The sequence below is a fragment of the Mastigoproctus giganteus genome, chromosome 13 (assembly GCF_048544385.1).
Source record: "Mastigoproctus giganteus isolate SK-2022 chromosome 13, ASM4854438v1, whole genome shotgun sequence".
NCBI lineage: Eukaryota > Metazoa > Arthropoda > Arachnida > Uropygi > Thelyphonidae > Mastigoproctus > Mastigoproctus giganteus.
Genome location: NC_143587.1, coordinates 80753046 through 80776519, shown reverse-complemented (window position 1 = coordinate 80776519; position 23474 = coordinate 80753046). Strand labels below are relative to the sequence as shown.

General features: G+C 38.4%; 1 protein-coding gene across 1 annotated transcript in view; it reads right to left on the bottom strand.

Moving 5' to 3' along the window:
- The window catches only part of LOC150076216 (mitochondrial potassium channel-like), a 55834-nt gene extending 33857 nt beyond the window's left edge, over positions 1 to 21977 (bottom strand). The window contains exon 1 of the mRNA XM_090387648.1: positions 21649 to 21977. Within this exon, the coding sequence (XP_090243774.1) occupies positions 21649 to 21903 (255 nt within the window). The 5' untranslated portion in view covers positions 21904 to 21977. The remainder of the gene's footprint in view (positions 1 to 21648) is intronic.
- Positions 21978 to 23474: the final 1497 nt, after the last annotated feature.

Here is a 23474-nt window from a genome sequence, read left to right as displayed (position 1 = left end):
TAGAGCATCCTCAGTGACTGCAAAAATTATATACCATAATTATGCATGTTGTGAATCACTTTATGCTAACTGGAAGTGTGACGCATAAAAAAAAGAGATACAAATGTGTACAAAATTTGGAACATGTCCATGAAAAAATATTACAGCCTTCTTCATGTCACATCCAAACATGTGGAATCAAGCACACACAGATCTGGAGAATCCTTCAAAAGAACAAACTGCATCCGGCATTTGTTTTTAAATCAAGGTTTGCAATGTAGGTGATGATACAAAATACTTGGATTTTTTTATAATTTCCTGTTAACCAAGATGGAAGAAAATCAGTTTCCTGCAGAGTGCCAAGGTCACCTTCACTCAAGATGACATTATCATCAGGAACAATTTCTGCTAATGGGCTATCCACCAAAACCCACACTTTGCAGAAATAAGGTGAGATGGTTTTTCAAATGTGCACTGTGGGATTTGGGGAGATGAAGTTGTCAGTCCAGTTTTTCTTGACAGAATGCTAACCAGAGTGCAAAATATTATGAATTACTTTGCATTACTATAACTGACTGGTTGAAAGTTCATAACCATCCATGCCTAACAACATATTTGGTTCCAGAATGATGTCACACCACTGCACAAAACTGTAGCAGTACAACAGTTGGAGTAATGCATATTTAAAGGCCAGGGTGCCAGGACATGGGTATGTGTTGTATCTTGGCCACTACATCTCCCAATCTCACCCTTTAGACTTTTTTTTTTTTTTTGTAAGGTTTCAAACCACTAACAACTGAGGCAATTTCTAAAGGTGAATACATAACGCATGTGCTGAAATTAACATCATTATTCTAAAGAATGTTTGTTCTAATTTATTACATAGGTTGTATTGTGGCACATCAAGATTATGAATAACATTTAAAACACATGTTAGCTTTTTTTTCAAAACTACACCATCTAGTCTCTCATAAAAACAATGTAAAATATTTATTACATTACAGTTGAGGTGTTACCTGTTGTTTTGTTATAAGATTAAAATTATTTGAATCTACCACTGTTGTTATTAATCACAATTTTATCTTTAATTTCTGGAAATAATAGCAGCAGCCATACAATATTATTGTTGAATGTTACTGATAACTGATCTTTGATAACAAATGGCCAAAATTGCAAGGTTAAGCATGAAATATCTATTTATCTATTTCATTTATCCCTCATTTTTTTTCATTTCCTGATAATGAATTTATTATTGCACTTTTTTTTTTTTTTTTTTTTTTTTTGTAATGTCAAATTCTATTTCATGAAATTGCTGCTTTCCAACCCAGAATTCTTTTTAAAATAATTCTTTTAAATATTATTTCTTTTGTAATTATTTGCAGGAGGAGATATGACATAACTGCCCTTATATAGCTAGCTGTTTGACACAGCAATACATTTATCAAAAAGTGCCCATTGATAAAATCAGTTTTTTTTTCTTCAAATAAAATCATTTACATTCATTTCAGAAATACACAAGGATGTTTTTAGATTAAACTGAGGATGGGAAACAATTTTCCTATTGAGAAATTCCAATTAAATTTAATTTTTTTTAATTGTAAAATCCAATTTAAACATCAAATTCAAAAATTTCAGCCCAAATATGATGAAAAAGGTCCACACAACAAATGACCTAAACTTAAAAATAAACAAGATGGAGTACAGTTTGTTTTAATTTAAACAACCTCTGTGTATGCATGTATAAAGATTTTGTTTATTGATATTAATCTTGCATATATTTATGTTGAGAGACATTTTTAAAAGGTCATTTCAAATAACATTTCAAAGTACATCACAAGTTTTCCAGCAAGCGATACCATTTCTTATTTGCATTTCTAGGTAATTGTAGACAGTTTATAATGGATGGCAGCACAAAAAAATATTTTAAAATCATAAGAGGAGGTTGCGCCTGCCAGTCACTATTGTCCAATTTACAAAATTCAAAATTCTGTGGAAAATCCAGATACAGAAGTTGAAGTTAAATCTTTCTATTAATAAAAATATATCAATACATATAAAAAGATGGTATTACATAAAAAAAAAATGAAGTTTTATGAATTTTTTAATGATTTTTTTTGAATATTTTTATTTTATTATTTTTGTTTATTTTATTATTTTTGTTTATTTTATTATTTTATTATTTTTGTTTATTTTATTATTTTATTTTTTATTTGTTTATTTTATTATTGTTTTTTTTTTGAGTTGATTTTTGAAATAGTTTCACTACAATATTGAGTAACTAAGCCAAAATAAGAAAAAAATAATGTTTAAAAGCATTTATATTAACAAAATTTTCTTTTCACGAATTTTCAAAATTTCAAAAAATTTACTCCTCGGGATCCACATAGCACTTACACTTTCATTTGTGAAAAGGTTAAAAACTGCATTTTAATGAAAAAATAAACATACCACATAAACTGGGACTTTTCACATATGCGGAATGAAATAGTTTATTGCTTATCAATTCTGATATTAGCCAAAACTACCCATGATTATTTCATCTTGAGGTAATGTTTGTACAATGTTACTGTTATAATAAATAATAATAAAATAAATAAACAATAAATGAGGCCAAAATTGTTGGGAGCCATCAGGATACCTATTTAGGCAAAATAGAACCAAAGAATTACTTATCCCATGCTGCTACTAGCATAGATGTATCACATTCAACAATTAACTGTAAACTACATGCCTACCACATAACCCCCCCCTCCCCCGCTTTGTAATTTTGTTTTTGGATTAAACTTTATCCAAATTTATTCCAAATTGTCATCATTTAATTTACTTTTGTATTAACCTAACCTTTTTTTGCACATATTTTGCTTCTGAAACAGATCGTCATTTTTACCTATAATCTTGGTGATTGACTGATCAAGACACTAAGGTTGTAAGTTATGTAGCAATATTCCTTTCTAGTATATATGTATATATATATATATATATATATTTTTTTTTTTTTTTTTTTTACATAGATTTATTTTATTGCCTGACTCCTACTTTATTCCTTTTCTATTTATTCACTCCTCTATTTCTCTGTCTCTTCTTACTCCTTTATTCTTTTCCTATTACTCACTATTTCTTTTATCACTAAACAGATTCTCTGCTTGCACTACACCTTCATCCTAGTAGAACTAAGGTGAAGGTGGTGTTGTGTAAAGATACTACAAATCCTAGTATTTGGAGGTGACCACCAAAGAGCATACAAACATTGCTCATCAACAAACATTGCTCATCAACAAACATTGCATACAAACATTGCTGGGACCTGACCCAAGTCCATGGATGCTCAGATCATAATAGATATTGGCAATCACCTCAGGTTTGTTGTTATGGAGAGCAAAGTTACCACCAAAGAGTATATAAACTCTGCTCATCCAACAATTATAACTGCCCCCCTTCCACTCAACTCTTCAAGTGGAATAGAAGTAATAAAGGGGGATAGGATAGAATAGGCAAGTAAACTAATATATATAGCAGAAGAAATTTCAAACACCAATCAATGAGTTATTACATTTACATAATCTTTTGTTACACCGAGGCACCTCCATAGCCAGGTGGGCAGGAGCAGTAGTGCGTAGCACACACTTCTTGATTTAGACTGGGGTTCGAGCCCGTGACCACCAAATACGGAGGATGCAGAAGGTCAGGGAATGACCACTGCATATCCCCAGTCTGGATTGGTTTCTTTTTAGGAGCATAAGCAACTAAGGCCATATTGCTCCGGGATATGCGGTGGTCATTCCCTGACCTTTCCACATCCTCCGTATTTGGTGGTGACAGGCTCAAACCCCGGTCTAATCAAGAAGCGTGTGCTACGCACTGCTGCTCCTTCCCACCTGGCTACAGAGGTGCCTCCCCCAGACTGGATAAAGGGGTGAGGGTTGGTGTCAGGAAGGGCATCCGACTGTAAAAATTGCATGCCAAAACAATAAAAAAACGCTGACCCCCATATATAATGGAAAAAAGCAAGGACAAAAATAAAAAAAAAAAAAATCTTTGTTACACCGGCCAACTAAAAAAAAAAAAATGTTTCATATCTCTGGAACAAAGTTGCAGATTCAGAAATTGATCACTTGAAATCCACTGATTCCAAAAATACCAAAATTATCTCTCTATTACATCTCCATTGAAAGATATACTGAAATTTTAGTAACTTAATGAACAACCAATTTCAAATATCATGCAATAATATACAGGGTGTTTCAAAAATGATGGTCAATAATTTAAAGGTGAAAAGTACAAACTAAAATAAGCAAAAAAGTCTCAGTGAACATCAGGCAGCAAATGAACCGTTTTTCTGTTAAGATCCGCCACTGACTACGGGAGCACTAGTTTAGCAAAAAGCTGTGAATCCTTTGCTAAGGGTGGTTTTATTAAACATAAAGATAATACATTTTTAATTTTTGGTTTCAGCACCACAGAATTTTACAGATGTTACATGTTACAGGATGTTACAAAAGGTGTTCAAAATGCTGTCCTTGCATCCGTATGCAGCTTTGTAGTCTTCTCTGCATTGAGTTGCAAATCCTCTCAGGCATTCCTGGGTCATTTCTGATTTGCTGAAAGACTCCTTCAATCCAACGCTGCAATTCCTCAACTGTGTTAATGTCAGATATGTACACCAAGCTTTTTACATGATCCCAGATACAAAAATCCATAAGATTTAAGTCTGGTGATCTGGGAGGCTACATTACAGGCCCACCTCTACCTATCCGCCATTGACCATACCTTCTAGTTAGATACTAAGTCACAACTCGAGCAAAATGTGCCGGTGCACCATCATGCATAAACCACACGTTCTGGCATTACTGAAGTGGAACATTATCACCATCAGGGAGGTCTGGAAGAACATTCTGCAGGAACTGAAGGTACAGCTCTCCTGTTAGCCTGTTTGGCAGAAAGTGTGGTCCAATTAGATGGTCTCCTAGTAGTCCTGCCAGGACATTCAACGAGAAACGTTGCCGATGTCATGACTCGTGAACTGCATTAGAATTTTCGTCGGACCAAAAGTGACAGTTATGAAAATTAAAAATACCATTACGAGTAAACCCAGCTTCGTCAGTGAACAAAATGTTTAAAAATTGGGGTTTCAGGACACACTGTTGTTGCATCCACTGGCAGAAGTTCACTCTGTCTGTCTGTATTGCTGAGCCCTTGTACACGCTGGATGTGGTAGGGCAAGTGATTGGCGATGTAAAATTCGCCACACACTGCTATGACTCAGTACACGCCCTTGCAGAGCAACCATCCTTGTCGAAACACCCTTTCCTCAACATCAGGTGTTATGCTTCTGGGCCTACCTGCTCGTACTCCATGTGTGAAGTGCCCATGTTCTCTATGTACCCTGATGAATGTACAACTGTTGGGCCACCTTCAGCAGGGAAATGATTCTTGGTACAAACTTGCAGCCTCGAGTGCATTGCCATTGGCTTTATCACGCATGAAGTGCACATCCGCATACTCTTCATTGCTGTAACCTCTTTTCATGTTGACTATCCTTTGACAAGTACTAGTATGCCCCTACATCTCAGGGCATTGAGAGATGGGAAAGGGAGAGAATGAGCATAACCTAAACAAACAAGTCAGTGGTGGATCCCAACTAGAAATGTGCAATATCTCAAAAACGATTCATTTAAGGACCCATGTTTACTAGGCTTTTTTGCATACTGTAGTCTGTACAGTTCACCTTTAAATTATTGACCATCACTTTTGAAACACCCTGTATATGCTATCTTAAAAAAAATTAGTCTTTTTAAAATACTTTAATCAAACATATAATGTACTACACATTATCATTAGCATTAGTAGAGGCATTTGATGCAAGAAAGCAAGCTTATGCAGCATCAGCCAAAAAAAAAAAAAAAAAAAACCCCACTTCCACTTCACCCCTCTGTTCGTTCAAAATACCTGTCCAGCTGAGCCTTAAACTTGTTTAGGCTATCAACCTCCACCACAAGGGATGGCAGTCTGTTCCACCAACCAACCACCCGCTGGCTAAAGGCAAATTTCCGCACGTCTATCCTACATCTGTCTTTCCTCAATTTGAATTTATGCCCTCTCAGGTGATTTTTCTGAGCTAGAGGAAGAATCCCATCAGCATTGAGCATGCTTAAACCATTCAAGGCTTTATACACCTCTATCAGATCACCTCGCTGGTGCCTAGTCTCCAGACACTGTAATTTGCAAAACTTAAGCCTTTCCTCGTAAGAGCACCCCTTTGTTCCATTCACTAATCTTGTTGCCCTTCTCTGTACTCGTTCCAGCAGCTCTACATCCTTCTTGAAATGAGGCCTCCAGACCTGTATACAGTACTCTAGGTGTGGCCTGACCATTGCCTTATACAATGGAATAATCACCTCCTTATCCCTGCTGGAAAAATTCCTGTATATCATTGACAATACTCCATGAGCTACTCTTGCAGCCCGTCTGCACTGCTCAGAGAACTTCATATCTGCCTGCACAATCACCCCCAAGTCCCTTTCATTCTCTACCACTGTCAGTGTAGTACCACAGAGTTGATACGTTGCCCTGGGGTTGCTGTTTCCCATGTGTAGTACTTTACATTTGTCAATGTTAAACTTCATTTGCCACCTCTCAGCCCATCTGCTCAACCTTTCCAGATCCTGTTGCAGCAGTGTAGTGTCAGTAGTGTCCTTGACAACCCTGCCAACCTTTGTATCATCTGCAAACTTGGACATTAAGCTTGATATACCATCATCAATATCATTTATAAATACAGAAAACAATAATGGACCCAACACTGAGCCCTGAGGGACTCCACTAATAACATTAGTCCACGATGAGCAGTGTCCATTGATTACCACTCTCTGTCTTCTCCCACTCAACCACCCCTTTATCCATAGCAGCAATTTGCCTCCAATGTCACACTGCTCCAATTTGTGTAGCAGTCTTCCATGTGCAACAGTATCAAAAGCCTTTCTAAGATCCAAGTATATAATATCAAAGTTATTCCCTGCATCCAGTTCTTTTGTGACTGCATCATAGTATCCAATCAAGTTGGTCAGGCAAGACTTCCCCTTAACAAAACCATGCTGTGTCTGAGCTATAACTGAAGTCTTGTCTAAATGATCCTGCAGTGCTTCTTTAACCAGTGCCTCCATTAATTTTCCTGGAACAGAAGTTAAGCTCACAGGTCTATAGTTACTTGTGTCAGCCTTTGATCCTCCTTTGTGAATTGGGGTCACATTTGCACATTTCCAGTCTATGGGTACCTCCCCTGAGTCCAAGGAAGCTCTCATAATTATGGCTAAGGGTTTGCTTACTTCCTTTGCTGCCTCCTTTAATATAACTGGATAGATCCCATCCACCCCGGGTGCCTTTCTTGTGTTTATCTTCAACTGTTTCTCCTCCACTTTACTCCCAGTTATTTCAAGATTCTGTAGCTTACTGCTAGAGTTGAATACACCTCTGGCATTCCCCTCGCTGAATAACTCCTCATGTGTGAATGTCGATGCAAAATATTCATTTAGTTTGTTAGCTACCTGAGCAGGATCATCAACAGTTGACCCATCAATATCAAGTGGACCAATCTGATTCATCCCCTTCCTTCTAGAGTTTACATAAGTAAAGAACTCTTTGCTGTTTTTCTTTGCATCCCTTGCCAAGGATTTCTCGTAATCTGCCTTCGCCTTCCTAACCTCCTTTGTAACTTGGTTGCATATCAACTTGTATCTATCATAGGCTTCTGTGTCATGTGTTAATTTGTAAGTATCCCATGCATTTTTCTTCTCTGCCATATGCCTCATTAGTTCATTTGACATCCATTTTGGCCTAAACCTTGAACAATATTTCTTAGTTGGTATGTAAAGCCTAGTAGCTTCCAAGATATGTTCTTTGAATGCTTCCCATTTTGAATTTGCTGTTGGTAACATCATCAGTTGGTCCCACTGTATAGAATTTAAATACTGTCTCAGTCCATCGTAGTCGCCTTTACGGAAGCAATAACCCTTCCCTTTACCCCTAATGGTAGTTACCTCTTTCAGTAAATCCCACTTCAGCACACTGTGATCACTGCCACCTAGTGGTTCATTTATCTGCAGATTCTTAATGCATGAAGAATCACTGCTGATAATCAAATCAAGAGTATTACTCCCTCTAGTTGCCTCCTGAACATGCTGATGTAGAAAACAATCATCCAATAAATCCACAAAAGCCCTGCTAGTGTGTGAGTAACCAGCCCCCAAATTCCAGTCAATATCTGGGAAATTAAAATCTTCCATTATAAGACTCTCTGATTTACTGGCCCACTATTTCCCTGTACAGTTCCTTATTATACTCATCAGAGTCATTAGGCCTATAGCACACTCCTACTCTCAATTTTGATCTCCCAATGCTTATGTCACACCAAACTGACTCAACACTGCACTGTCCAGCGATGTCGACTGGCTTCACTTCCTTGGTTTTTATGTGTTTCTTAACTAATAGCATAACCCCTCCCCCCTTCCTATCCTGTCTATCCTTTCTGTAGACGTTGTACTCCCCAAATTGCAGTTCTGCATCCCTTATATCTGTGTGACACCACGTCTCTGATATCCCAACAATATCTGCCTTTGATGTTTTGAGCAATACCTCAAATTCATCAAATTTATTTACTAAACTCCTAGCATTGGTGTACACGCAAGTATACCTGCACCTGTTTCTATTCTTAGCTACCCTAACACAACCCATGTGTTTATTTGTACCGCAATGGCTCCCAGCAATCTCTGAAATACCATGCATCTTGTTTTTCAGGCTTCTGCTCATTCTAATAGAAGCAGTGCAAGAATCTCTTTCACCTCTGCCAGTGGCTACTGTCAATCTATTGGTCTTTGTCTCCCCCCAAGCTAGCAGTTTTCCGACCCACCTAACACTGCCTCGATAGCATCAGCAAATATTCTTGCACCCTTTCTATTTAAGTGTATCCCATCCCTGTAGAAGCAATCTCTCCTGTTAACAAGTACAGTCCAGGCTGAAAAAAATTCTACCCCTTGAGCCTTGCACAATCTTTCCAGGGCCGAATTGATCGACAAGGCTCTCATCATATACTCCCTCCTATCGTGTCTGGGCAGAATTGCAGACACTTTCAAATTCAACCCTAATTCTCGGCTTTTGTTCAACAGTGACCTGTACTTGTTAAGTAATTCTGCCGGTCTTCTACTCTTAATATTATTAGTGCCAACGTGTACAACTATATCACCTTTTGTGCCCTTAAAAGATGATATTCGCTCTACAACGTCATCAACCTTTGCCCCTGGCAGACATACCCTGGTCCTGTTCCACCTATCTTTTTTACAAAGCATGTTCCCCGTTTCCCTGACAATAGAGTCACCAACAACTACTAGTTCCTTCGGGACCAGCGCATTCTGCCTTGGGGGTTGTCTCTGTGTCACGCGATGCCCAAGTGCAAGCTCTGGCGTTGATGTGGGCAGCTGAGAGCTTGATGGGCCCCTCAATTTAGTTTCTTCGAGGGCATCCACCCTGTCCTTCAAGCTCTCATATAGGCCCACAAGAACGCCGAGTTGTTGCCTGATATCGATACACTCCTTGCATCGCGCACACACAAAGACATCCCCCTTGGCAGTATCATGTCCCGTACCCGATTGCTCTGCAAACATCAAGCAAACAGTGCATTTTATAAGGCTGTGAGTCAGAGGACAACTGCCCCCCTCAGTTCTGCTCTGAGCCACAGCGCTTCCATTAGCTTGAGCCTTTTGCTTTGCTGCTCTGGTCTGAGTCATGATTCTATTAATTTATTAATTAATTATAATTAATTATGTTATGTTATTAATTATGTTAAATATAATTAATTATATTACGTTTGTAATCTAAGTCGTTATATGTATTTATTTAAACGTACAATTTAACTGCTAACGAAGTTCAACTAACGCTATCTAGTGCGGCATACAACTATCGTATCACAATAGCGGGAAAATTACCTATATTCTATTTCCCTGGAAACATTTGCCACTCAGAGTTTTTCTTATAGTTCATTTTGCTTTCCCTCTTAGGAAACAAGCAGTAATCTCCCATCATGTCAGTATCCCAGCAAGCTTGGTACCACTTTCCATCGTGGATAAGACCTGATAAAAGTGTTTCCCTGGCTCATCACTTAAATCTGAAACCAGAGTTTCATAATTATCTTCTTTGCTTCTTCCAAAAAAAATCCATGCACAACTGTTTTAAATGACTGCAAAGCTACCAGTTCAGTATTCTATAACTTTGTTTGAAATACATCATCTTTGATGAGTCTGAGAACCAACAAAAATTATTTGCAAAAATGAAACTCAGGATCAAAGAACTTATCTTGGAAGCTACTAGGCTTTACATACCAACTAAGAAATATTGTTCAAGGTGTAGGCCAAAATGGATGTCAGATGAACTAATGAGGCATATGGCAGAGAAGAAAAATGCATGGGATACTTACAAATTAACACATGAAACAGAAGCCTATGATAGATACAAGTTGATATGCAACCAAGTTACAAAGGAGGTTAGGCAGGCAAAGGCAGATTACGAGAAATCCTTGGCAAGGGATGCAAAGAAAAACAGCAAAGAGTTCTTTACTTATGTTAACTCTAGAAGGAAGGGGATGAATCAGATTGGTCCACTTGATATTGATGGGTCAACTGTTGATGATCCTGCTCAGGTAGCTAACAAACTAAATGAATATTTTGCATCGACATTCACACATGAGGAGTTATTCAGCAAGGGGAATGTCAGAGGTGTATTCAACTCTAGCAGTAAGCTACAGAATCTTGAAATAACTGGGAGTAAAGTGGAGGAGAAACTGTTGAAGATAAACACAAGAAAGGCACCCGGGGTGGATGGGATCTATCCAGTTATATTAAAGGAGGCAGCAAAGGAAGTAAGCAAACCCTTAGCCATATTTATGAGAGTTTCCTTGGACTCAGGGGAGGTACCCATAGACTGGAAATGTGCAAATGTGACGCCAATTCACAAAGGAGGATCAAAGGCTGACACAAGTAATTATAGACCTGTGAGCTTAACTTCTGTTCCAGGAAAATTAATGGAGGCACTGGTTAAAGAAGCACTGCAGGATCATTTAGACAAGACTTCAGTTATAGCTCAGACACAGCATGGTTTTGTTAAGGGGAAGTCTTGCCTGATCAACTTGATTGGATATTATGATGCAGTCACAAAAGAACTGGATGCAGGGAATAACTTTGATATTATATACTTGGATCTTAGAAAGGCTTTTGATACTGTTGCACATGGAAGACTGCTACACAAATTGGAGCAGTGTGACATTGGAGGCAAATTGCTGCTATGGATAAAGGGGTGGTTGAGGGGGAGAAGACAGACAGTGGTAATCAATGGACACTGCTCATCGTGGACTAATGTTATTAGTGGAGTCCCTCAGGGCTGGGTCCATTATTGTTTTCTGTATTCATAAATGATATTGATGATGGTATATCAAGCTTAATGTCGAAGTTTGCAGACGATACAAAGGTAGGCAGGGTTGTCAAGGACACTACTGACACTATGCTGCTGCAACAGGATCTGGAAAGGTTGACCAGATGGGCTGAGAGGTGGCAAATGAAGTTTAACATTGACAAATGTAAAGTACTACACATGGGAAACAGCAACCCCAGAGCAACGTATCAACTCTGTGGTACTACACTGACAGTGGTAGAGAATGAAAGGGACCTGGGGGTGGTTGTGCAGGCAGATATGAAGTTCTCTGAGTAGTGCAGATGGGCTGCAAGAGTAGCTCATGGAGTATTGTCAATGATATACAGGAATTTTTCCAGCAGGGATAAGGAGGTGATTATTCCATTGTATAAGGCAATGGTCAGGCCACACCTAGAGTACTGTATACAGGTCTGGAGGCCTCATTTCAAGAAGGATGTAGAGCTGCTGGAACGAGTACAGAGAAGGGCAACAAGATCAGTGAATGGAAAAAAGGGGTGCTCTTACGAAGAAAGGCTTAAGTTTTGCAAATTACAGTGTCTGGAGACTAGGCACCAGCGAGGTGATCTGATAGAGGTGTATAAAGCCTTGAATGGTTTAAGCATGCTCAATGCTGATGGGATTCTTCCTCTAGCTCAGAAAAATCACCTGAGAGGGCATAAATTCAAATTGAGGAAAGACAGATGTAGGATAGACGTGAGGAAATTTGCCTTTAGCCAGCGGGTGGTTGGTTGGTGGAACAAACTTCCATCCCTTTTGGTGGAGGTTGATAGCCTAAATAAGTTTAAGGCTCAGCTGGACAGGTATTTGGAACGAACAGAGGGGTGAAGTGGAAGTGGGTTTTTTTTTTTTTTTTTTGGCTGATGCTGCTTAAGCTTGCTTTCTTGCATCAAATGCCTCTACTAATGCTAATCTTGTATATACTTTCATGTTTCTTTAAAGATGATGTAGATGAACTGACTACAATGCATTTCCACTGTTCAGCAAAACTGCTTTTAAACTTAATTTTCAGGCATAAACAAATATATTCATTCATTAGAATTGTGATCACATATCTTTATACTTTATCCACAATGAAATATTTTGAAAACACTTTCTGATGTTTTCAATATGCTGCAATTTTAGTCCCTGTTTCAAGTACCTTCCATTATCTAAAGAGCAAGTAGAAGTAAGATAACTTCTATTACCTAAAAGCAAGCAAAATAAAGTTCTGCTTGCTATTTAGATAATTTTAAATCACAAACTACACCTGAGAGAAGACAGAGTGGTTATCGGTGGACACTACTTTTTGTGGACTAATGTTATTACTGAAATCAGGCTTGGTGCTGGGCCCATTGCTGTTTTCTGTATTTATTAATGATATTGATGAAGGCACATCAAGCTTAAGGCTAAGTTTGCAGATGATACAAAGGTTGGCAGAGTGGTTAATGACAGCAATCAAGGTATGCTACTGCAACAAGATCTAGAAAAATTAGGCAGTGGGGAAATATCAATTGAAACATTGACAAATGCTAGGTACTGCACATAGGTAACAGTAATCCCAGATTTACACTGTGGTACTACTCAGGGTAGTGGAAAATAAAAAAGACCTGGGGTAATTGTGCAGTGAGATATGAAGTTCTATGGGCAGTGCAGATCGGCAACCAGGACAGCTCATGGAGTTTCGTCATTGACATACAAGAATTTTACTAGCAGGGAATAAGGAGGTGATTATCCCATTGCATAAGGCAATGGTCAGTCCACATCTCTTGAGTACTGCATACAAATCTGGAGGCATCATTTTAGGATGTGAAGCTGCTGGAATAGGAGCAGTGAGCAGCAATGAGACGGGTGAAGAGAATAAGGGAGTGCCCTTACCAAGAAAGGCTTGAGTTCTACAAATTGCAATATTCAGAGACTAGGCGCCTGTGAAGTGATTTGATTGGGGTGTTTAAGGCGGATTGAGCAAGTCAATGCTGATGGAATTCTTCTTCTTGCTCAGACTACGGACATGAGGAGGCACAAATTCAAACTGAGGAAGGATGGTTGCAGAATGGACGTGTGGAAGTTTGCATTTAGCCAGTGGATTGATGATTATTGGAACTAACTTCCATCTGTTGTTGTGGAAGTGGATAGTTTGAATAAATTTAAGGATGAACTAGAAAAACTATTGGGGACAGACAAGTAACTGTGGGAAGGTTTTTTTTTTTTTTTTTTGGCTGATGCTGTATTAAGTTTGCCTTTTTGCATCATTTTCTACTTCTTGCTTAATTAAGTGCAGTGTATAATAATTTTCTGATAGGTAGTCCAAATCTGTTAAGGCAAAGTTTACAATACGAAAATCCTTGCTAAATTCATCACTGCTTCCTTTATCCCATAATTCTGGAGGATCTTGTATAGGCATGCCCTCATTAGGAAGAACAGGCCTTATTATAGGTGATATGGCAAGATACTTGATGCTGTGCTTATTTTTGTGGACATCCCTGATATGACTAACACTAGGAAAATTTTAATTTTCCTAGTGTTAGTCATATCCTCAGATTTGTGATGCAAGTAATATGGCATACATGTGAGCCAAGTTTTGACTTGATCACTAAGCTTATGAGAAAAGTATAAGGAATGTGTGTGTTTAATAATACTGTAAATTTTCTTCCTCTGAGTTTTTGTTGTAACCGTCAGTGCACACAGCAAAAACTGTTAAGTTTATTCAGATTCAGATATTTCCTTCACTTTACTTAAACATTTTAAGAATAAAGTGCTAAGCCAATCATAGAAGAAACAAACAATATACAATAAACACACAAACAAACTGCACATTTATGGCACACAGCAAATACATTTTACTGTAAAATGTATTTGCACTACAACTTTCCATTTATGAGAGAGGGAGAGAAAGGTGGGAGGCAGCCACAAGGTTGACCATTAGCATTAGTAGAGGCACACCATGCAAGAAAGCAAGCTTATGCAACATCAGCCAAAAAAAAGGTCCGATTTCACCCCTCCATTCTTTCCAAATACCTGTCCAGCTCATCTTTAAATTTATTTAGACTATCAACAAAAGATGGAAGTCTGTTCAACCCGCTGGCTAAAGGAAAAACTTTCGCACATCTATCCTACAACTGTCTTTCCTCAATTTGAATTTATGCCCTCTCAGGTGATTATTCTGAGCAAGAGGAAGTATCCCATTATCATTGAGCATGCTCGAACCATTCAAGGCTTTATACACCTCAATCAGATCACCTCGCAGGTGCCTAGTCTCCAAAAACTGTAATCTGCAAAACTTAAGCCTTTCTTCGTAAGAACAACCCTTTGTTCCATTCACTAATCTTGTTGTCCTTCTCTGTACTCGTTCCAAAAGCTCTACATCCTTCTTAAAATGAGGCCTCCAGACCTGTATACAGTACTCAAGGTGTGGCCTAACCATCGCCTTATACAAGGGGATAATCACCTCCTTATCCCTGCTAGAAAAATTCCTGTATATCATTGACAAGACACCTTGAGCTACTCTTACAGACCATCTGCACTGCTCAGAAAATTCATATCTGCCTGCACAATTACCCCCAGGTCCTTTTCATTCTCTACCACTGTCAGTGTAGCACCACAGAGTTGATATGTTACTCTGCGGTTACTGCTTCCCATATGTAGTACTTTACATTTGTCAATGTTAAACTTCATTTGCCACCTCTAAGCCCATCTGCTCAACTTTTCTAGTTCCTGTTGCAGCAGCATACTGTCATTAACAACTCTGCCAATGTTCGTATCATCTGCAAACTTGAACATTAAGCCTGATATACCATCATCAATATCATTTATAAATAGAGAAAACAACGGACCCAACACTGAACCCTGGGGGACTCTACTAATAACATTAGTCCACGAAGAGCAATGTCCATTGATTACCACTCTCTGTCTTCTCCCACTCAACCATCCCTTTATCCATAGCAGCAATTTGCCTCCAATGCTGCACTGCTCCAATTTATGCAGCAGTCTTCCATGTGCAACAGTATCAAAAGCCTTTCTAAGATCCAAATATATGATATCAAAGCTATTCCCTGCATCCAGTTGCTTTGTGACCACATCATAGTATCCAATCAAATTGTTCAGACAAGACTTCCCGAGGCGCCTCCGTACCCAGGTGGGAAGGAGCAGCAGTGTGTAGCACACGCTTCTTGATTAGACCAGTGTTCGAGCCCGTCACCACCAAATACTGAGAATGCGGAAAGGTCAGGGAATGACCACCGCATATCCCGGAGCAATATGGCCTTAGTTGCTAATGCTCCTAAAAACCAAATAACAAACAAACAAGACTTCCCCTTAACAAACCCATGCTGTGTCCGAGCTATAACTGAAGTCTTGTCTAGATGATCCTGCAGTGCTTCTTTAACCAGTGCCTCCATTAATTTCCCTGGAACATAAGTTAAACTAACAGGTCTATAATTACTTGTCACCCTTTGATCCTCCTTTGTGAATTGGGATCACATTTGCACATCTCCAGTCGATGGGTACCTCCCCTGATTTCAAGGAAGCTCTCATAATTATGGCTAAGGGTTTGCTTACTTCCTTTGCTGCCTCCTTTAATATAACTGGATAGATCCCATCCACCCCAAGTGCGTTTCTTATGTTTATTTTCAACAATTTCTCCTCCACTTTCCTCTCAGTTATTACAAAATCATCTAACTCCCTGTCAGAGTTTAGTTCACCTTTGGCTTGAATAACTCCTCATGTGTATGTAGATGCAACGTTAGATGAACATTAGCCTTCCCCAACATTACAGATGTAGATATGACAACAATGATCCATAATACAACAGATCAGTGTCATATCTACTTCTGCAAGCCTTAATTCATATGCAGTAAAATTAATTCAAAAAAATCTTAATAAGATCAAAAATAACCAATGCAATGCATTCTTTCCCACTCTCCACCCAGATTTTACATTATAATCTCTTCCTTTTACTAAATAATAATCTTTTGGGGTATACTTACTTTATTAAATGAAAACTAGTTTTATTTTAATGTTTTTCTATGCTCTTCCTGAAATTCAGTATTTTTTTATTTTAAATTATTTTTGTTGTTACTTTGTTATTGTAAATATCACCATGTTCAATCCTATGTTCAATAGCTCTCACTGTATTGAGCCAATCACTGTATAGGCCAATCCTATGTTCAATAGCTCTCACTGTATTGAGAGAGGACTTACTGCTTTCTACTTCTAACTGGCAACAAATAAATGGATATTATTATTATCATTCCCTAACTTGTAGTAAGATATACATGTTATGCATGAACACAAAAACTTGTATAGGTAGAACTAACGATGTGAAAATTTAACAATTATTTTAGAAATCTACGCTTGAAAACTGACTGCAAACAGCTGATACATTAGTGGAGGTGAAAAATCATGCTGGGCAATGTAATTAATAAAATAGTTTTCAATTCAACGAAAAATCAAAATTTTGATTTTTTTAAAATAAAAAATAATTTAATCTAGGCCATGCAAACATTTGTATTAGATTTTAGCGTGTGATCCCTAAAATAGGGATTAAATTTTCCTGAGTATGTAGTTTCTGATGATACATTTTTCAAAACTTTCAAAACAAGTATTTTGGAACTCTGAAAATAAAGATTTTAGCATTAGCATTGGCATTTGATGCAAGAAAGCAAGCTTATGCAGCATCAGCCAAAAAAAATAATAATAAATAAATAAAAAATAACCACTTCCACTTCACCCCTCTGTTCGTTCGAAATACCTGTCCAGCTGAGCCTTAAACTTATTTAGGCTATCAACTTCCATGACAAGGGATACAAGTCTGTTCCAGAACAATTTACAGAACAATAATATTACACAGAGTAAAAGGTTAAAAGTAGCTGCAGGCAGAGGTGAAGGTGATTTTTGCACTACTTCTATTAGAATAAGCAGCAGCGTGGAACGAGGGGTGTTGAGACTGATGGCAGTCATCGTGAAACAGGTGGGTATATGGGATGTGTTAGAATAACTAATAATAAGAATAGGCACATGTATACTTCCACGTATACCAATGCTAGAAGTATATTAAATAAATTTGATGAATTTGAAGTGTTGGTCAAGACATCAAAGGCAGATATTGTTGGAATAGCGGAGACGTTGTGTCACACAGATATAAGGAATGCAGAACTGGAATTTGGGGAGTACAATGTGTACAGAAAGGATAGGCAGGATAGGAAGGGAGGAGGTGTTATGTTGTTAATTTTTTTTTTTTTTATAAAAACCCCAAACACGAAAGGTATCAAAACCTATAGTACTTAGTACCATGAATGGGTTGAAGGAGAAGTATGGGGGGAGGGGGATGCCGGAAACTTTGCTCTAGACACTAAACATGGGTTTCACCACTTCAAGCCTCCAATAAGCAAAGTGGTGGTATTTCACCGGTTGATGAAAGTCATCTACCACCTATTAAATTAAGAAAAACATAAAATCAAAAGAAGTGCACCCACTGATATAGATGAACAATGCACTGTTGAGTCAGTTTGGTGTGACATAAGCACTGCGAAAGCAAAAATAAGAGTAGGAGTTCTGTTATAGGCCTAATGACTCGAATGAGTACAATGAACAATTGTACAGAGAAATAGAGTGGGCTAGTAAATCAGAATGTCTTATAATGGGGGATTTTAACTTCCCAGATATAGACTGGAACTTATGGGTTGGTCACACACACTAGTAAGACTTTTGTGGATTCATTGGATGATTGTTTTCTGCAGCAGCATGTTGAGAGAGGCAACCAGAGAGAGTAATACTCTTAATCTGATTATCAACAGTGATCATTCGTGTATTAAGAATTTGCAGATAAAGAAACCATTAGGTGACGGTGATCACAGTGTACTGATGTGGGATTTACTTAAAGATATAATTATCATCAGGGGTAAAGGAAGGGGTTTTTGCTTCCATTAAAGGTGACTATAGTGGTCTCAGAGAGTTTTTAAATTCTGTACAGTGGGACCAACTGATGATGTTACCAACAGCAAATTCTAAGTGGGAAGCATTCAAATAGTGGAAGCTACTAAACGTTTCATACCTATTAAGAAATATTGTTCAAGGTTTAGGCCTTGAACAATATGTCAAATGAACTAATGAGACTTGGGGCAGAGAAGAAAAATACATGGGATGCATATAAATTATCAGGCGACACAGAGGCCTATGATATATATAAGCTAGTCTGTAATCAAGTCACAAAGGAGGTTAGGCAGGCAAAGGCAGAGTGCAAGAAATCTTTGGCAAAGGATGCTAAGAAAAACAGCAAGGATTTCTTTACTTATATAAACTCTAAAAGGAAGGGGATGAATCTGATTTGTCACTTGATATCGATGGTTCGACGGTTGATGATCCTGCTCAGATAGCAAGCAAAGTGAATGAGTATTTTGCATCTACATTCACACATGAGGAGTTATTAAGGTTTGAAAATACCACAAGGTTATCAAATTGTAACAGGGTGCTTAATGATTTTGTAATAACTGAGAACAAAGTGGGGGAGAAATTGTTGAAGTTAAACATAAGAAAGGCACCTGGGGTGGATGGGATCTATCCAGTTATATAAAAGGAGGCGGCAAAAGAAGTGATGAGAGCATCTTTGGACTCAGGGGAGGTCCCCACAGACTGGAGATGTACAAATGTATCCCCAATTCACAAAAGGGGGATCGAAGGGTGACATGAGTAATTACAGACCAGTTAGTTTAACTTCTGTTCTGGGTAAAATAATGGAGTCACTGGTTAAAGATGCATTGCAGGATCATCTAGACAAGACTGCAGCAATAATTCAAACACAGCATGGGTTTGTTAAGGGAAAGTCTTGTCTGACAAATTTGATTGGTTATTAGGATTTGGTTACAAAGGAACTGGATGCAAAAAATAATTTTGATATCATATACTTGAATATCAGGAACGCTTTTGACACTGTTGCGCATGGAAGATTACTGTACAAATTGGAGCAAAATGGTATTAAGGGTACGTTGCTACAATGGATAAAAGGATGGTTGAGTGGGAGAAGACAGAGGGTGGTAATCAATGGGTGCTGCTCTTCGTGGACTAATATTATTAGTGGAGTCCCACGGGATTCGGTGTTCGGTCCACTGTTGTTTTGTATATTTATCAATGATATTGATGAAAGTATATCAGGCTAAGTATCGAAGTTTGCAGATGATACAAAGGTTGGCAGAGTTGTTAATGACAGTAATGGCAGTGTGTTACTGCAAGGATCTAAAAAATTTGGGCAGATGGGCTGAGAAGTGGCAACTGTGTGGTACTACACTTAAGGAGGTAGAAAATCAAAAAGACCTGGGAGTAATTGTGCAGTCAGATATGAAGTTTTCTGAGCAATGCAGACAGGCTGCCAGGGCAGGTCATGGGGTGTTGTCGATGATATACAGGAATTTTGTTAGCAGGGAAAAGGAGGTGATTATTCCTCTGTATAAGGCAATGGTCAGGCCACGCCTTGAGTACTGCGTGCAGGTCTGGAGGTCTCATTTTAGGAAGGATGCAGATTTGCTTGAGCATGTACAGAGAAGGGCAACAAGACTGGTGAGGGGAATGAAGGGATCCTCTTACCAGGAGAGGCTTACGTTCTGCAAATTGCAGTGGCTAGAGACTAAGCCCCTGCGAGTGATCTGATTGAGGTGTATAAGGCCTTGAATGGGTTGAGCATGCTGAATTCTGATGGGATTCTTTCACTTGTTCAGCTTACGAACCTAAGGGGCATAAACTGAAACTGAGGAAGGACAGATGTAGAAGAGATGTGCGGAAATTTGCCTTTAGCCAGCTGATGGTTAATTGCTTGAACAAACTTCCATCTGTCATTGTGGAAGTTGATATGTTGAATAAATTTAAGGAGGAACTGGACAGGCATTTGGAGGGAATGGTGTGATTTTTTTTTTTTTTTTTGCTGATGCTGCATAAGCTCATATGCTTGCTTTCTTGCATCACATGCCACTACTACTATTACCTACTGCAACCTATGGATGTGAAACTTGGCCACTCCCTAAACAATCAAAGAACAGATTACAATCATTTGAAAATAGAATTCTAGGTACAATCTTTGGACAAACACAAGATGAAATCACTGGAGAAGGCTACACAACAATAAACTAAAGGAGAAATATTGAAATGAAAGTATTATTCAAATCATAAAGATTAGAAAATTGAGATGGGCTGGACATGGTATCTGTACTATCATGCTATCTACCAATGATGACCAAAGACACATCCATCAAATCCTCACAAGAATCCCAACTGGGAAAAGGAAAGCTGGCAGGATGCTATAAATAAAGATATTAGTGTAATTTTCAGAGAGGTGAACCCTAAAGAGTTTGCACATAATAGAGAGTTGAAATTTAGCTGTCAGGGTATTCAAGGATCTTTGCAGCCCAAGCACCTTGGAGCAGGGCCTTGCCAAGCCATTTTAGTACCTGAGGCAAGAATGAAAAATTGCACCCTACTGTTAATGATGACAACGTTGGCAATTATTTAATCTTTCTTTTGGCGCCCCTTTCAGTTTTTCACGTGAGGCAAGAGCCTCGTTCGCCTCGCCCTGGCTCTGCCATGGAGTAACAGTAACATGGATTCTGCTGGACTAAGTTTCATCAATGTATAAGAAATTCCTTGAATGGAGCGTCCAAAACCACCTATGAGAAAGTGAGAATGTTGATGATAAACAATAGCGTCTGATCTTTCAACAAAGAATTATCGATTATCAATATTTCCACACCACACATTCGGCCGAATAGATAAAATATGATAACATTCACCCCATTAAACTGAATTTCATCTTTTAAATCTATTTAATATTTCTAACTGCTGTATATCGCAAAATAACAGTAGCGCTTCTTTCTATCTTAGCATAACAAATATAGGTCACGGTTGCTATTGCATTTCTTAAGTACAGGATAAGATTCAAGTAATTTAGGACTTTACCCTAAAGTAAATTCAACGTTCAGATTTATCTGACCAACTTTGTTAGCATAATAGAACAGGCTTAGTTCAGTTCATAGGAGAAGGTGAACAGAATCGAGTCATTTAGCTAATCGTAATACAAGCGACATTTCTACAATGATCGAATTCCTATACCATGTGCAACCTCCTGACAAATTCATGAATGAACTACCTACAAATTGAAATAGGCCTCTGCTCTCGGGACTCATTATAAGGATATTTAAATATCCTTTTAATGAACTCCCTACAAAAGTGCTATTTTACCTGGATAACTTTATTCTGTGATTGTTTTACTTCAGTTAACCCCAGAAAATTTTCATACTTCGTAAACCACTGAATAAGCATCTGTTTTAAATAACTTCCAGCTGCATTGGAACTAATACTCAGTAATCTTCGTTCATGGCGTGCACTCCAAAATGATGTACACTCAAAATGAAAACAATAGAAATTACTCGTGATTAGCGAGTGAGCTAGTTTCAGACTGCGCATCGCGTAAAATACGGTTAAATTAATACACATAAAACCCTAACAATACTTCCGAAAGAGCATCACAGATACAAGAAAACGCAGGGAACATAAATAAAACATGACCGATTTTCAGTTGCACTGGTTAAATCCCGCCATCTGCTGACATATAAAATGTTAAATAAATAAATAAAATGTATATATTTATGTTTGAAGCTACCATGGACACATGGTAGTTTCAAATGCCGTCCCTCTGCACATGAAGTCGACCTGTACCAGTCTGTGCAATAACACACAACATCCCGAATTACTATCTTTCAAATTAGTAATATAAAGTTTCAAATTTGTAAGTTTTTAGATGAACATGCTGGTCAGAGGTGAGGGAACATCCTTATCTTCTTTAGGAAGGTGAAAAATTCATTTAGATTTGCTTAATTTCCCAAAACTGCTTCAGTGTTCTCGTTCCCTGTACACTCCTGAGAGATAAAAATGTGTCTAGCCGTACCTATTGATAATAAAAGCAGTCAAGTAAAATATGTTTCATGCAACAATAGTTTTACCGTAAGCCAGCAACAGTATTATTGTTTTGCTGTAAGTCCCCACGATGTGAAGGCTTTGCAATAAAACTTACTTCACAATATAGGATCAGCATTAGTAGGAGCATAGGCGCCTCCGTAGCCAGGTGGGCAGGAACAGCAGTGCGTAGCACACGCTTCTTGATTAGACCGGAGTTCGAGCCCGTGACCACCAAATACGGAGGATGCGGAAAGGTCAGGGAATGACCACCGCATATACCCCCCAGAGCAATGTGGCCTTAGTTGCTAATGCTCCTAAAAACCAAATAACAACAACAGTAGAAGCATACGAATCGTATGATTCTACTAACGCTGAACAGGTTTGCTTCATTTCCCAAAACTGCTTCAGTGTTTTCGGTCCCTGGACACTCCTGAGAGAGTACAGACAATTCAAGGCCTTGCTTTCTTGTATCGTATGATACGATAAAAGAAAGCAAGTTTTAAACAGCATAAGCCAAAAAAAAAATACTATTTCACCCATCCATTCGCTCCAAAACTTTGTCCAGTTCTTCCTTGAATTTATTTAAGCTATCAGCTTCCACAACGACAGCTGGAAGTTTGCTCCAGCAATCCACCACCTGCTGGCTAAAGACAATTTTCCTCACATTTATTGTACAACTGTCTTTCCTAAATTTGAATTATGCCCCGTCAGGTGCCTAATCTGAGCAAGAGGAAGACTCCAATCAGCATTGATCTTGCTCAAACCATTCAAGGCCTTATACACCACAGTCAGATCACCTCACAGGTGCCTAGTCTCCAGACGCTACTACCTACAGAACTTAAACCTTTCTTGGTAAACCTTTCTTAAACCATTCCCACACCGGGTGGAAAAGTCCGGGGTTCGAATCCCGTCGATGACGGTTAGTGGGCTTTTTTCACTCCGTGGCTGAGTTAGTCGGTCTCAGGCGAAGTTAGCAAGGTTTTTTTTCGTCCAGCAAAACAGGCAAATCGACCAGAGAACACACGCAATTAACAGATATAATACATACACGGATATATGTAAGAAGTTACGGGTAGCCCTAATATAATAATTTGAATTTTTTGTATATC